The 16,190-nt window shown below is 40.7% G+C and overlaps 1 protein-coding gene across 4 annotated transcripts in view; it reads left to right on the forward strand.

Annotated features, from left to right (window-relative positions):
• Positions 1-16,190, forward strand: part of HMOX2 (heme oxygenase 2) — a 30,824-nt gene that overhangs the window by 13,737 nt on the left and 897 nt on the right. For 2 of the 4 annotated variants that reach the window (XM_069089431.1, XM_069089440.1), the window contains exons 2-5: positions 10,884-11,017; positions 12,998-13,115; positions 13,991-14,482; positions 15,984-16,110. In XM_069089431.1, coding sequence (XP_068945532.1) covers positions 10,929-11,017; positions 12,998-13,115; positions 13,991-14,482; positions 15,984-16,110 — 826 coding nt within the window. In that variant the 5' untranslated portion in view covers positions 10,884-10,928. Of the gene's footprint in view, positions 1-3,339; positions 3,460-10,883; positions 11,018-12,997; positions 13,116-13,990; positions 14,483-15,983; positions 16,111-16,190 lie in introns of those variants that run through there. The other 2 variants (XM_069089450.1, XM_069089458.1) reach the window with 2 other exon arrangements.

Consider the following 16,190-nt stretch of genomic DNA (forward strand, 5'->3'; position numbering starts at 1 on the left):
CTAACTCATGCAGAAAAATACCTTAGAATTTCCTTTTACATTGTCCGCCAAGACCTGTTGAGTCTGAGAGCTCTGCCCCTCCAGACATCAAGTAGTGGTGTCCAGTCTCCTTTTTCAGACTAGTACTAATCTCCAGACCTTCAATACCATTTTAACCAATAAAGTCAGCACTCACTGAAGAACAGATCTTGTCTTTGTTTTTGAATAGCCTGGGAGTGAAGAGAGGGGAGTGTAAATATGGCGTAGCAGCAGTTTCCTAATCTAATGACAGCACCAGCTGTTCGTTTCTGGGATTCATATGATATGAAGCTTATCATTTTCTTGCAGAGACACTCTTGTTCAAAATACTTCAAAAACCCTTCAGCTGCTTGTGTATGTGTCTTATGTGTGTTTGTGTTAGAATCTCATCTCCTCAATCTCAGTGAGGCTAGTAGATTTTTAAGAAATCAACCCATTTATTCCACCAAGTGGAACTTGTTAGAGACTCAGATTGGGAAATCAAATAAGAAGAAAATCACCTATGGGAAATCCTTCTCCATAGGAAGGATTAGCTTCTGCAGTTTCAGGCAGTATTTAAGAAAAGCACAGATCAGTCATTAAGCATTTATTAAGCACCTCCTGCATTCCTCAGCTACTTCTCCTTTTCCCTTCAACCCAAAACACATAACATTATTTCTCAGAATGAGCCTTTGTAATTAGAGTTGAAGCTACAGATAAAAAATTACCATGAGTCTGAATGTAGGTAAAAAGACCAATTCTTAAGCATCAGGCCTTTCTTTAAGACTGTTCCAACAGCCCATGTTTTGTGATTGCACCTACAATTTTCATTTTCTTTTATCTCTTGAAGTTGGAGTGTTGTTCACAAAGATCTGAGGTTCTTCCTGCCATCAAGGGTCCTTGGACACGACTCTCATATGCTTGCCAAACCTCACTTGTATTCACTCCCTTTGCTCCTCTGCTCCACACAATTTCATCATTAGTTGCCTCTGTCATTGCTTGTAGGGTGCTGCCTTCATTCTTCACCATGCTCAGCACCTCCTTTTAGATTTGACCAAAAAGTATTGCAAAATAACTTTATAATTTCATTAATTGCAACATAAAAAGTATCATGATTTTTCAGATGTTCCCTATAAATCATGATTCTTTTTCATTATTATTCCCTTTTCCTTTTGTCACAGTATATATTCTATTCTTCCTTCTTTTCTCTCGAACTATTAGTTAATTCTATATTGCTTCATTTTTTCATACTATTTTTTCTCTTCAAGTAGATTATAAATTTACTGAGAGAATGGGTTGTGTTTTATTAGCCCAGCATAATGCCTTTAGGAGCTTAGTAAATATGTCTTGATTTGAATCCTTTTCCGAGTATTCTTATCCTGTTACTGTGTTCTAAGTCTCTTTACCTCTTATGTTTTATCTAGATTGTACTGTCACTTTTCACCTGTTGGTAGACTGCTCTGAAAATGTTCTTATGCAATTTTGCTTGTACTTTGTTTCTAGAGCAAGATTGTGTGTTTGTGTACGTGTACACACACATTTTATTCTCCGTATTCTTCCCTCTGGCAGCCAGTAATCCTTCATTGCTGCATACTCATTTGTTAAACCTACAGCTGACATATGTTTTTTTGAGTCTGAGTTTCATTGCAGCTAGAAAGTATTTGGTTTTGCTCCCCTTACTGTTGCTGCATTTCAGTTCACCATACAGAAGTTAGGAATATTAATTGTCTTGCCTCCCCCAGGTTGCATTGTGACCCCACACTATCCCCACCTTCCTTTTCATCTCTTCTATCTCTTTGGTTGTGACCTTGTTCCCAGCCTTCCCCTTTCATACCAAATATCTGATTTCTGGAAAAAGTAAAACAGAATAGATATCCATCTTCTCTTAGGCATTAGGCTTTATCAGATTTTTTTCGTTTCATGGCAGCAGATTTTGCAAAGCGCATGAATTGTGTGGGTTGATAGAAACATTTGTCTTTTAAAAATACATTTTGTCTCAGTGCGTAAACATCTATGAAGACAAGAATTAGTTCATGTCTTACATCTCTTCAGTATAATATTGACATTTAATAAATGTTAAGAGTAACAAGCAAACAGAATGTACTGTGTACTTCACTTCTTACTGGGATACTGGCACTTGTTCATAAGAAATAGCTTTACTTACCTTAAGTAGAATGCTATAGATGACCCGAGGTTCCTTGCAATGCTTAGTTTATTTTTGGGTTGGTTTTTTTTTTTACTATGTCAATTTATTTTTAATGATTTTAAAATAGTTTATTGACTATATCCCTGCTATATTTTGGGACTTTGAAAGGTAACGTAAAGAACCACTTCTCTTCAGTGGATTTGTCATTTCTTTGAGGTGGGTGTTTCCCCCATTGGTACAGATTACAGCCTCTCTGTGTTCTCTCATCCTGTGTGTCCTCCTTTGAGTCTTCACTAGGGGTGCTAGTGGCCTTCCTCTGCATCCCCTGATGTTACATGACTAATTGATACTCAAGGGTTGCGTCTCCGCGTGAAGCTGTAAGCACCTCTTTTCGTGTCACGTATCTCCCATGATATCCTTTATATGGCATAAGTATCCACAAGACATTTAAATGACCATTGGTGTAGGTAGTCCAGTTTAACTGCCACCGTTGACTGGTGATCATATTGTGATTCCTAGCCTATAGGCCAGTGATTACAAAGGGTCTTTGAGACTATAAACAATATTTCTTCTGTAGCCTGCATAAATAATGTATCTTGTAAATGAGTGTTATTTTCAAATGTACTTAGATGCCATTGTGATTAATAAAACACAAATTTATTTAAGAGCTACTGAATTCACAATATCTTTTTGTAATGTATTTTCTCAAAAAACTATTATGTTGAAAGAAATCTGGGATTTGTTTTTTGGGGAGGGCGGGGGGAGGTTAGCCTTAAGGGCTAATTCAAATGGGAACCACAAAGTAAAAAAAAAAATTGGTTTCTCTAAAGCAGAAATTCATATATTTGAGATTGGTTTCTCAGAAGAATTGGTCCTGATGACATGGATTTAGATGAGTATCCAAGAATCAGTCTTCATTTTTTCTTCCTTTCTAAGAACCTATTGAATGAGAAATAGGTATTTTATTGTTACAGTGTATATTTTGGGCTGAGAAAGAGGGAAATAGATGATCATTAAAGTTCTTTCTAGCTCTTATTAGTTTTGTGCTTTCTGAGTATAAGCTAGTTTGTGAATTTTTACAGAAGAGACCACTTTTTCTAGAGTGTTTTACTATTTGATTGCAGGTACTTTGTGCTTTCATCTTACAGTCTATAGGTAGATTACAGCCTACTCAACTTTTGTTGCCATATAAAGGATATCATGAGAGAGATATGTGATACAGAAGAGGTGGTATAGTCCTATACTGAGAGACAACCCTTCACCTTCAATTCGTCATGCAACATCAGGAGATCCAAGGAAGGTCACCAGCTTCTCTGGTGAGGATGCATGGGAGGACATGGACAAAAGCTGCATAGATTAAGGGAACACAAGATTTCTAAGTTTGCCATAGTTGGTTTGTGCTGCTTGGTGCTGCAGTAGTTTAGCTGATCTTGCCGTGCCCCATGATTCCTTTTCTTGAAAATTAATTTTCTATCATCTTGATAACAAAAATCAGAAGCAAAGTTCATTAAACTTAAAATGAGAACAAAAAATCTTCTGAATAAGATTGCTTTCTGTGACAATCACAGAGAAGTTAAGATGCTTGTGCTTTGAAACATTTAGGAGCCAAGTGACCTAATACAGTAGAATGAGGACTCTGTTAGAAGGTGGATGGCCCAGATTCCAGTCCAGGTGCTGCTGCCACTGCCAACGCTCACTCCTGTATGGGCCCTTAGTGCAGTAGTGGGGCCTTCAGACCAGTGACTTAGAGCTAGAAGGGACCTGCCTTCCGCGTCATGTATTCCAGTCTCTTCATTTTACACATAAGGAAAATAGACTTGAAAAAAGCTTAAATGATTCTCTTCCAGTCACATGGGCTTGGGCCAAGTGTCCTGACTCCAGATCCACAGTTTCCACTGCTCCTTGCCATGAGAAGGGCATTCACTCCAGTTAAATCACAGGCCTTTGGGAGGATTCATCCAAATCGAAGCTGTACTTTTCCCTTTCAAAAAAAAGGTATCACTTTAAAGGTTATAGCCTGTGTATAGAGGGGCCACTTAGATTCAGACCAATATAGGTAATATTTAAAACGAGTCCTCGGATACAAAGATCATGTCGTTGGGATTATTTAAATGTTTGGTACAATAGTTTAGAGGACTAAAGGTAGACCAAGATAGAAGTCTGCTCCCACGCTGGAATAATGTAAATGAATGAAAAAAAAAAAACATTTTTTTAAGTGTTTGAAGCTTGAGAAGCCCTGTCTCATACATTGCTGTATGACCAGTGCTCTCTGGACCTCAGTTTCCTTATTGTAAAATGGTGGTGGAAAGAGGGTATGATCTCTCCCAGCTCCGAAGTCCCATTACTAAGAAAACCCACGTTGTTATTCTCTGTTAGAGGTGTCCACTCACAGGTCCGCTTCAACTCTGTGAAGGCAAGTCTTGATCTTAGGCCTGTATCCTTTTCATGATACCTTTAGGATAAAGTCTGAGCAATGAAATCTTTGGGTCAAAGGATATAATTTTGTGAATCTGTTGTTTTCTGAAATATTAACAACAGGTTACTCATTTCCCTGAAGCCCCACCAGCCTTGAAATTGATCCCTGCCTTTTTTTTTTCTTGCTAATTTTGCCAATTTTCTTAGATATAAAAAACAGTTTCTTAACATTGTCTAGATTTTAATTTCTCTGATTAGGGAATTGGAGCATCTTTTCATCTGGCTATTGGTATTTCTTCCCCCTAAAAAATTGTCTCCTCATGCCCTTTTAATTATTGTTGAACAGAGTATGTCTTTTGTCTTTTTTACCCTTTAATATTTTTGCACATCCTTTCAGAGATATGTATCAGTTTCTTAAGAATTCTAGATCAATCATCAGGCATTTATTAAGTCCTTACTATGTACCAGGTGTTGTGCTAACGCTTGGGACATAAATGCAAAATTGAGATGGTTCCTTCCATAAAAGAATGTCTGCTGGGGAGATACAGTATCTACAGATACATAAATGCAGGACATATATCCAAATAACTACAAAGTGATTTCCACAGCAGTGGCCTTAAGAACTGGGGGAAAGAGCAGAGGCCTGTTTAAGAAGGCAGTGCTTAATACTGTGGTTTTGAAGGGAGCAAGATGTTCTAAGAGGATGGAACATTATAGGTATGAGAAACAGACTACATGGAAGGCACAGAGCTGGGAGGTAGCGAACCTTTGTTGTGTTATTTTTATTTGGGACTGGACTAGTCATTTCACTGCTCTGGGGAACTCTGGCGCTTGTTTTACACTTCAGAGCATCAGTGTTGCCTAGGTTACCAAAAGGGTCCCCAAGGTCACACAGTATGATAGATCAGAAGTGAACTCAGGTGTTCTTGACTGTCTAGTTAGTTGACTTTCCATCTACTATATGCTTCATGTTGCCTCTTCTTTGGTTTTTTTTGGAGGGGGGAGGGCAGGGCAATTGGGATTAAGTGTTTGCCCAAGGTCACACGGCTAGTTAGTGTTAAGTATCTGGGGTCATACTTGAACTCAGGTCCTCCTGACTCCAGGGCCGGTGCTTTATTCGCTGAGCCATCTTGCTGCCCCCAATGTTGCCTCTTCTTATGTTGTACTGAAATTAGTACAAATATATTCCCCTAATCTTCTGCTTTAGAGACAGTGGATCTTGTGCATGAGTATCTTTCTCCTATCAGACACATTGATTTTGTTGCCAATAATTTCTTCTGTTTAACATATATCTGATTACTCAATCTTTATACATTGATTACAGCCATTTTATATTATTTTTCAAATAGAAAGTCACTTTACATTTAGCAGTTATGTTGTACTTTGTACTGTAAACATGATCAAATGTCCTTGAGAAGCTCATAATCTAGTACAGTTGGTATAGGACATTTATAAATAACTACAAAATGGGAAGCGTCACTCATAACTTGATTGGATAACAAGATGGTTCATGGAGCAGGTTAGTAACTATGCTAGGTCATAAAGGATTTCAGCAGGTGAAAATGTATAGAATGAGACTTGCTTTATAAGCATAAGGAGAGAGTCAGGTTAACAAGCAAACGTTTATTAAATGCTTACTATAAGTACATTAGGCAGGCACAGTGCTTAAGCTCAAACAGTCCACTCTCAAGGAACTTGGTAGTCACTATATACACATAATATATAACCAGGTTAAATTGGATAACCTCAGAGGGAAGGCACTAAGAACAAGGAACACTGTAATAGCCTTCTTACAGAAGGTGGGACTTTAGATGTGATTTGAAGGAAGCCAGGGAATCTGGGAAGCAGAAATGAAAAGTGTGCAGAAAGTCCAGGAAATTGGAGAAAGGCAAGATAAAATCAAGGAATGAAAGATGATCCAGTGTGTGTGGAAGTATAAGAATAATATATTTTTAAAGTAGAGTTTTGAATCTCAAATAGCAGTTTGCATTTTGTTTCCTAAACATTGGGTTGTTTCTCCTGTATATGTCAAAATTATGTGAGATGGCTTGAAAGATATGAGAGCCTTTTAAAAATATTAGCAAATGGGGCGGCTAGGTGGCACAGTGAGTAAGAGCGCCGGCCCTGGAGTCAGGAGGACCTGAGTTCAGTTCCAGCCTCAGACACTTAACACACACACACACATACAACTAGCCATGTGACCTTGGGCAAATTACTTAACCCCAATTGCCCTCCAAAAGGCAAATATATATATTAGCAAATAAGGAAATTAAAATGCAAATAACACTTATTCTGACCCTGGCAAGCTAAAATCCAAATGCCACTTCAGGACAATCCATTCCACAGAAAATATAATCTGACTTCAGACACTTAACACTTATTAGCTGTGTTACCTTGGGCAAGTCACTTAACCCCAATTGACCAGCCTTCACCCCTCCAAAAAGCAAAATAATAATAATAATAAGCTTGTCTCTCTGCCTACTCAGAGTTTGGTTATGTTTAGGAAGAGGATGAAGTTAAAGTTGTGTACCCAGAATTACTCAATCCAAGACTATCAGGGCAGGAAAAAAGGAAGGAAAAGGAGGAAATTTTTGTTAGAGCAGTGGTACAAGCTTTGTATATAAGGAGGTGGGTGGGTGGAGTTGAACTGATGATGAAAACAGGGTCTATAAAAGGAAAACACTTTTCCAGGACAGTCATCATTGTTGGGAGAGATTGAATTCATTTCAGTTCAGTATTTTGAATTCATTTCAGTAAGCATTTATTAAAGTACCTGCTGGGTGTAAAGCACTGTGCTAGCTGCTAGGGACACAAAGATCAAAAAAAGAAACCATTCTTGCTTCACCAGGACACATCTGGGGTAGGGAAGTGTGTGTTTTGTTTAGCCATTAACTATCCCCACTATCCTTTTAAGTTCTTCTATCTCTGTATCCCTCAGGACTTAGTACATTGACTAGCACACAGGTGCTTTATGGATGTTTGCAGAGTTAAATTGAACCTCCTCCTGTGATCTGGCCTACCTTGTACCTCATATTCAAGACTACAGTAAATGAAGCAGTTTTAGAAGATATGGCCTCTTAAAGGGGGGTTGGGAATATTCAGAGGAGGAAGCAATGTACATCTGGGATATAGCCTTCATTCAACTGATTGCAGCTTTCCAATGGTCTGTCATGTTTAACTTTCCTAATAGTCTGTTTACCTCCATCCCAACTCTCCCCCATTTGTGTTTTCTTCTCCTGTTAGAATGTCAGTTCCTTGAAGACAGGGACTGCCTTGCTTTTTGTATGTGTATCTTCAGTATTTGTCACAGTATCTGAAACATAAGCATTCAATGAATGTCTTTTAATTTGAAAAAAAAATAAATTGAACCTCCCTCAAATCAACTATCACATTTATGTATTTAGCACCTACTGTACGCTCATCACTATATTAGGTGACATAGGACAGAGAAAAATATAAATGTTCCTTGCCCTTCACTCAGGAGGCTTATGACCCAAAGGGGAAAATGAGGTAATACATAATTAAATGCTAAATAGATTAGGGAGGGAGAAATCTTTGGGGCCTGCAGCAGTAAAGGAAGACTTCATGGAAGAAGTGGGCTTTGAAGGATGGGTAAATCTGAGTGGGTAGAATGGATAGGAGAGATCACATCAGGTGAAGTGATAAGGAAGAGCAAAGGCATTAGGGTAGGAATGAACAGATTAATAAATAAAAGTTGATAATACAGAAGAGGAACCAAGATGGCAGAGTAGGAGAAAGCAATGCAGGCACACTCTTGTCCACAAAACTCTAAACAGAACTAGAAAATGCACTAGATCAAATATCAATGGAGAAATCCTCCCCCAAATCACAATGACTCCCTTGTCTAGCCCAGGATGCCATAGGGGACAGGTCTATAAACACTGGGGATAGATAGGTTGGGCCAGGAGCATGCTGTGCAATGAGCACTCCAGTGCCCAGGGAAGGACTCATACCAGAACACTGCAGCAAGGACAGATGCAAACTGGCAGCTTTATTACCTGTTACTCAGTTCAAGGTCATAGATTTAGGGCAGATTGAAAGAGGTCCTGTGTTGGGGGCAATGTTTTCGTGTTGGGAGACCCTGGATGTCGTACTGAGAAAGGAAGAAGCTCAGAACCAAGCACCAGTTGTGTAGCTCAGACACCAGGAGCACATCAAGGTCTCAGTTCTTAGCATCTAGCCCAGCCTTCAGAGGAGTGAACAGAGCAGAAATCCCAGAGAGAAGGGGAGCCTGAAGTTCTGAACCACCAGAACTTCCTGACTGGCTGATAGGGACTGAGTTCAGCATCATTCTTTTTTTTTTTTTTTAAAGCAATTGGGGTGAAGTAACTTGCTCAAGGTTACATGGCCAGTTATTTTCTGTGGGTATTAAGTATCTGAGCCCTGAACCAATCCCAGGTCTCCCGACTCTGGGGCCGGTGCTCTTACTCACTGCGCCACCTGGCTGCCCCTCAGCATAATTGTACTGTTACTTAAATTGAAACCCAGGTCAGGAACTTGCAAAGGTCAGACCAGAGGAAGGACAATCAGACTTCATCCTGGATCAAACTACTTTGGCAGCATTGCAAACTGAAGGTGTCCAGCCTGTTCCTGGATCCAGGAATAACAATACTCAATACTCTTTAACAACAGGACCAGCCAAGACCTTCCCTTACTTTCCCTCTAGAAGTGCAGCAGAGCCTAGCCCTAACATCAACTCCAAACTCAGGGAGTAGGCTGGAAGAATGAGCAAATAGAAAAAGGATTCAAGTCATTCCCCAAGTGATAAATCATCAAAGGATATGAACAGGCAGTTTTTAGAGGAAGAAATTAAAGATATCTATAAGCATATGAAAAAATGCTCTAAATCACTATTGATCAGAGAAATGCAAATCAAAACAACTCTTACGTACCACATCTCACTGGGCAGATTGCCAAACAAGACAAAACAGGAAAATGATAAATGCTGGAGAAGATGTGGGAAAATTGGAACACTAATGCATTGTTGATGGAATTGTGACCTGATCCATTCATTCTGGAGAGCAATTTGGGACTATACCAGAAGGGCTATAAAAATGTGCATACCCTTTGACTCAGCAATACCACTTCTAGGGCTATATTATCCCAGAGAGATCATACAAGTGGGAAAAGGACCTGTATGTACAAAAATATTTATAGCAGCTCTTTTTGTGGTGACAAAGAATTAGAAATCAAGGGGATGGCACATCAATTGGGGAATGGCTAAACAAGTTGTGATATATGAATGTGATGGAACACTGTTGTGCTATAAGAAATGAGGAGCAGACAGTCTTCATAATATCCTGGACAGACTTACATGATTTGATGCTGAGTGAGGGGAGCAGAACCAGGAGAACATTGTACACAATTACTGACACATCGTGTCTGTGATGGCTGACTTTGACAGACTGGGCTCCTCTCAGCAATGCACGTTTATAAGACAACTCCAAAGGACTCATGATGGAAAAGGCTATCCACCTCCAGAGGAAGAATTATGGAGGGTGAATGCAGATGGAAGCAAACTACATGCTTCCTGCTTTTTGTTTGGTTTCTTCTTCCTCGTTATTCATTCCATTGGTTATAACTTGACTGATGTTTAATATGAAGGTATTTGTAGATCCTATATCGGATTGCATGCCTCCATGGGGGGTGGAGGGGGAGAAAATCTGAAACTCAAAAACTTGTGGAACTGCATGTTATAAACTAATAGTAAATAATTAAAAGTTTAAAAAAGTAGAACCAGCAACATGGTTCACTGCTTAGCTGCCGAGATGTTGCACTTGGTCATGAGTAGACTTCTATTCTCTTTTAAGGCATGACTTTGTTCTAGTAGAAATTGTCAAACATTTGGCTACTCATTGACCAAGTGTTCCTCCAAGCATTTATATCTTCAACTTGAAATATGTTCACATATATAATTACTTCTAAAATATTTTTATATTCAACCAGATAATAGTCTCCCTAAGGATAAGGAATGTATCTTTTTTTTATATCTATGTATCAGAAAAGGCTTTGCATCTTAAGTGATTAAATATTCTTGGTTCCCTTAAAAAAATTTTTTTTCAGGGCAGCTAGGTGGCACAGTGAATAGAGCACCAGCCCTGAAGTCAGGAGGACCTGAGTTCAAATTTGATCTCAGACACTTAACACTTACTAGCTGTGTGACCTTGAGCAAGTCACTTAACCCCGATTGCCCTGCCTTCCCCCCTCCAAAAAGACCAAAAAAAAAAAATAACCAAAAGAGAGTGTGATGCTGTGTGTACATTCAGGAAAACCTCACTAGCTTTCCCTGAATGTTTCCTTGCAGGACCAGAGGGGTGAAAGAAGGCTTGAAGAGCTGCACTAAGCCAAAATGTCATCTGAATTGGAGACACCATCAGATGGAGTGGATGAATCTGAAAAAAAAAGCTATGAAGGACCTGAAGGGGAAAACCACACAAAGTGAGTGATTTAAATACATCGAGACAACTTTCTACTTTCCCTCACCAGATTCAGGTTTTTTTCTTTTTTAGGGTTTTATTTTGATATGGACAAACCTTGTGTTACACTGTTACTTCCCTTTACAGTAATGGTAGAAGATCCACAGCATAAAAGAATTGCAGTGCAATTAAAACTTTGATGTTTATACAGAACTTTTCCATTTTCTGAAATGTTTTCACATTGCTTATTTGATTCTCCTCTTAGGACAATGAGAAGTAGGTAACAGCAAAAGTTGCAAGGCATTTCATAATAGCTTTCTATACCTTTATTTTTTTTTTTCATTTTTTTAATCCAGTAATTTTATATAAGAAAGAGTAATAGGGAAAAAAAAGCTTTAAGAGGCGGCTAGGTGGCATACTGAATAGAGCCCTGGAGTCAGGAGGACCTGAGTTCAAATCCGGCCTCACACTTACTAGCCGTGTAACTTTGGGCAAGTCACTTAACCCCAATTGCCCTCCAAAAAGCAAAAAAAAAAAAAGAGTAATAGGAGAAAATGCATTTAACTTTGTCCCTTCCTTGATGCTTCTGTCGCACTTGATATCTGTAGGCAGCACAATTCCTCTTGCCCTCCTCTCCTCCAAGACTGATATGTAGTTTTTGTACAGTGCCAGGCACTTTGTCTAAAGGACCTTAGGTTTGAAGATGGTGCTAAGACCCTGAGAGGATCAGAAGCCAAGGCAGTGCCCTGCCTATCTGCAGAGTTCTCGTTTTACAGCTCCAAGTGATCCTATTAAGAACTAACACTCACCATTTGGGATAGTAAAGAGCTATTCCTGTGCACTAGCTAGGGGACAAGCACGTAGCCTAGAATGATTCCTGGAGTTTTCTTGAGCTGTTTGTCCCCTTGTTAGTAGGTATGTTCCTATCTTTTCTCTCAACCATATTTTTTTTCCCTTTTTAGCTTTTGTGTACTGACTGGATTGTCTGATTACCCAACCTTGTTCCACATTGCAGATTTCCTCCATTCTTGTTTTCTCTTTGGTAGGATTTTTTTAGAGGCCTAATCCTAGGGATGCAGTCACCTGCCACCTCCTTCACACGTATCTTTCCTGAGGCTCCAGTAGGCGCAGCTGGAGACTTTCCCTTTAGTCTGTTTGCATAAGAGGCAAGAAGTACTGGTGTTTGCACCACGAAGCCTCCGTCACTGAAGGTTGTCCCTGGGTAGGATTCAGGGGAGACTTATTATCTTGGAGCTTTGTTCCCTTGAGGACAGTGACTGTGAGACAGATTCGTGCCAGAGAATACATTTCTTCTGGTGCTTTGGTAAATATAGCAGCAGATTATCTTTCACCTGTGTGGTTTACTCATTCAGAAGGAGAGGGGCCACTTGTTACCTCTGTACCTCTGTGGCTGTTTCTTTGTCTGTTCTGTTCTAAAACATGGACTGAAAATCCCTCTGTGTCCTAATAGGTTCTCTAAGGGACTGGGTTTCAGAAAGCTGCTTTGTATAGTCTAGGGATTTGAACTGCCCTTGGCTTTTCACCAGACCTAGAAGAACGGCATGCTTTTCATATAGAAATATGAGCTTGGGCTTTGAAATGTGTAACTCTAATTTGTAGTCACTTTATTTTTCCCCAGACTCAAACTACTAATTCTCTTGCCTGCTTAACCTTACTAGGCAGCTGCCCTGCAGTGAGAACTCCCAGCTTTTATGCCCAGCCAGATGCTCAGCCTAGCTCTGCTGAGCCAGTCCCAGCTTTTCATCTCTCAGTGAACTGACTTGCTAGGATTTGGACTCTTTGTTATGTATATTAGAGTTGGGGTATACCAGTCTTACCAGCATATATACAAATAGTGCAGTCTTTACTGAACGGCTGAATTTGGTACCAAGTCCCCTTAAAGCACCTTGCAAAAAGCCCTAAACAGAAGACCTTGAGCTCAGATAAGGCTTAACTCCCAGCGGGCTCAACAGATCATACTTTTGGCTCTCTCTCTCCATAGACAAATGGACCTTTCTGAGCTTCTAAAAGAAGGGACTAAGGAGTCTCATGACCGTGCAGAAAATACCCAGTTTGTCAAAGATTTCTTGAAAGGCCATATCAAGAAGGATCTTTTTAAGGTTTGTACCCTCCATGAAACTGTGGTGGTTCCTGATGAGTTAAGAGCTTTAAGAATATAGAGGATGATTTCACTGGGCAAGGTGGAAAATGATGGTAGTGGGAAAGCTTTGTTGCACCTACCCTCTGCTTTATGCTTCATACTAATATGGGGGTGGGAGACTGAATGTCTCCAGGAGGCTTCTGAGGCTTCCAAAGAAGGCTGAGGCAGCTCTTGTATATAATCAAAAAGTCTTGAGTTAACAAAAATTAGACTAGGGAGTTTAATATTTGTGTGATAAAGAATTAACTATGTAAGACTTTTAAAAATAACCTTCCTAAGCATATTTCAAATTATTTCACTTATAAAAATTGGATTTGTACAATATGGTGGTCTGGGAACACTGTTATGTAAAGTGATTTACACATATGGTTGTTTACCACTTCTTTTTCTGTTTTTAAAGCACAGTGGCCTATTGGAGACCTCTTGGTCACCAGAGTATCTGTTAAAAGCACAGGGAGAGGGGACAGGGTGAATTTCAGGGTCCTCCAATTATGCCTTAACTCTTGACTTCCTCAGAGGTTGGTACTGCCCTACCAGGCAGTCCTTTTGAAGGCCAAGCATCCAACAAAGGTTCTGTGGAAATGGGCAGCCAGAATTTTGTCAATTCCCCCAAGTGTCTGTTGTCTAAGGTCACGGCTATAAGCCGAAGGGCCCAGATTTGACCGCTTGTTTTATGTTTGAAGACCACTTTAGGGTTGTGCTTCTTTCCTTTTTGATGTTACTAGCTATCAGCAACCATCCGTGATATAAATTGCTAGTGAGCCAATGCAAGCCTGGAGCTCCTGACTCTGCAGGGCTCACATTCACACTTCTTTCTTACCCTATCCATGACAGCTAGCTACCACTGCACTTTATTTCACATACTCAGCCCTGGAAGAGGAGATGGACTGCAACAAGGACCACCCTGCCTTTGCTCCCTTGTATTTCCCCATGGAGCTACACCGCAAGGAGGCGCTGACCAAGGACATGGAGTATTTCTTTGGTGAGGAGTGGAGGGAGAAAGTGCAGTGCTCGGAGGCCACCCAGTGCTATGTAGACCGGATCCATTATGTGGGGCAGCATGAGCCGGAGCTCCTCGTGGCCCATGCTTACACACGGTACATGGGGGACCTTTCTGGGGGCCAGGTACTAAAGAAGGTGGCCCAGCGGGTACTGAAGCTGCCGAGCACAGGAGAAGGGACCCAGTTTTACATGTTTGAGAATGTAGACAATCCTCAGCAGTTTAAGCAGTTTTATCGGGCCAGGATGAATGCCCTGGACCTGGATCTGAAGACCAAGGAGAAGATTGTCGAGGAGGCTAACAGGGCCTTCGAGTACAACATGCAGGTACCAGTGGAGGGATAATGGGGACAGGTGGGATTGGCTAGATTTCCAAGTAGGAAAGAGAACTATTTGGCAAGAGAGGGGTTGAGCCTTAACTGTCTGTCGGGCAAATGTGTGGGTGGGTGGGTGTGTGGAGGGGGATAGAGGAGGCATGTTAGAATAGGGTGAATGTGCTCTCTGTGGTCTGACCAAAGGTGACAAATGGAATTGGCCACCTTTTAACTGAAGGACCTAAACTTGGCAGGTATTTTACCAAAGACTCTGCTGGTCATAGCCTTTTGTTTCCAGTTTTAAATTATTTCAGAAAATGCTATGGTTTTCACTTATTTAGGTGCAAGAAGTTAATTAATTTGTAAGCTTCAGATGGGAGAGGCCAGTTTCAAGCAAGCTGCATCTTCTTGCCATTTTCCCTCTCAGAGAAGGGTATTAGAAGCATCCTACTTAGAGCAAGAATGAGTTAGGAGAATAATACTGTCCCCTAAAGTAGCCTTAAAAGAATCATAGGACAAGTGATGCCAAGCTCTGGAATAAGCTCCAAGTGGGAATAGAACAGGCCAGTAAAGGCCACTCAGGTGGTTTGGGAAGGTTTGCTTTAAACTCTTGAGGCACCAGGTTTCTTTGTCCCGGGAGCTTTCATTGACTCTTGGAATGGAAACAGATTCCATCTAGGCATAGGGTCTTGGACATAGTAGGTGGTGAATAAGTGCCTGGGCCTATTCCAGGGAACCCTCAAATCCTCAGCATGGTCTGTGTAAACTGCAGCTCACCTAGTACAGGCCTGTGGACAAGCTTCACCTCCCCATAATGAGATATCTGGAAAAAGCAGCATGAGGGTGCTCAGAAAATGCCCAGTGTTTATCTAAATGGATTTTCTTCTAGGCTTTTTGTTTGGGCCTAACCTGTGATTTTATTGGTATAGGGAACTCTCCTGGTGAAAAAATTCCTACCAATGCAGATCTGCACCTGTTCTGCAAGTAATAGTCTGAGAGAATTCCCTGGGGCACTGATATCAGTTGTCCAGAGTCACACAGCCATTGTGTGTCAGAGGTTCAAGACCTGGTACTTGAACCCAGGTTTCCCTGACTCCAAAGCTGGCACTCTAAACCTTATGCCATGCTTTTAAACTACTCACTTTTTAATCTGTTGTTAAGAATATTAGAACTAGATTGCCCTGGGTTGGGCTGTGGAAGTGAATTAATCAGGCTATGTATGGTGGAACTCAATGATTGGTTCCCCTGGTGTATCAGTGAGAGAATCAAAGGACTATAAGGAACCAAGAAAAGCTGCCACGGTAGATCTGAGGTCAGTCTTTACCCCACAGGGAGGGCATTAAAGACTATAAACTGATCCAGCAGCAGCAGGTCATGGGGAATTACCCTGAAACATCTAACAGCTTCTCTCTCCAAACCCTGATCTTAGTCATGGTGTCTATTACCCTAGCTTCTCAATATAGACCAAGGGAAATCTGCCAGGTGAGGGCTCAGTTCATACTCTGCTTCTCCAGATTTTCAATGAACTGGACAAGGCTGGCTCTTTGCTGGCCACAGAATCCCAAGATGGAGAGCTCCTTGTACATGATGGGAAAGGAGATGTGCGCAAGTGCCCCTACTATGCTGCTCAACAAGGTAAAGGTGGGTCTTACCCTTCTCCAACACTTCCACATAGGGTCAATCAACTTGGCTTTCTAACCCCATGGTGTCTCCTGTTGGCA

The sequence above is a fragment of the Petaurus breviceps genome, unplaced genomic scaffold, assembly GCF_028583685.1.
Source record: "Petaurus breviceps papuanus isolate PSGF00001 unplaced genomic scaffold, PetGlider_PUasm1.0 120, whole genome shotgun sequence".
NCBI lineage: Eukaryota > Metazoa > Chordata > Mammalia > Diprotodontia > Petauridae > Petaurus > Petaurus breviceps.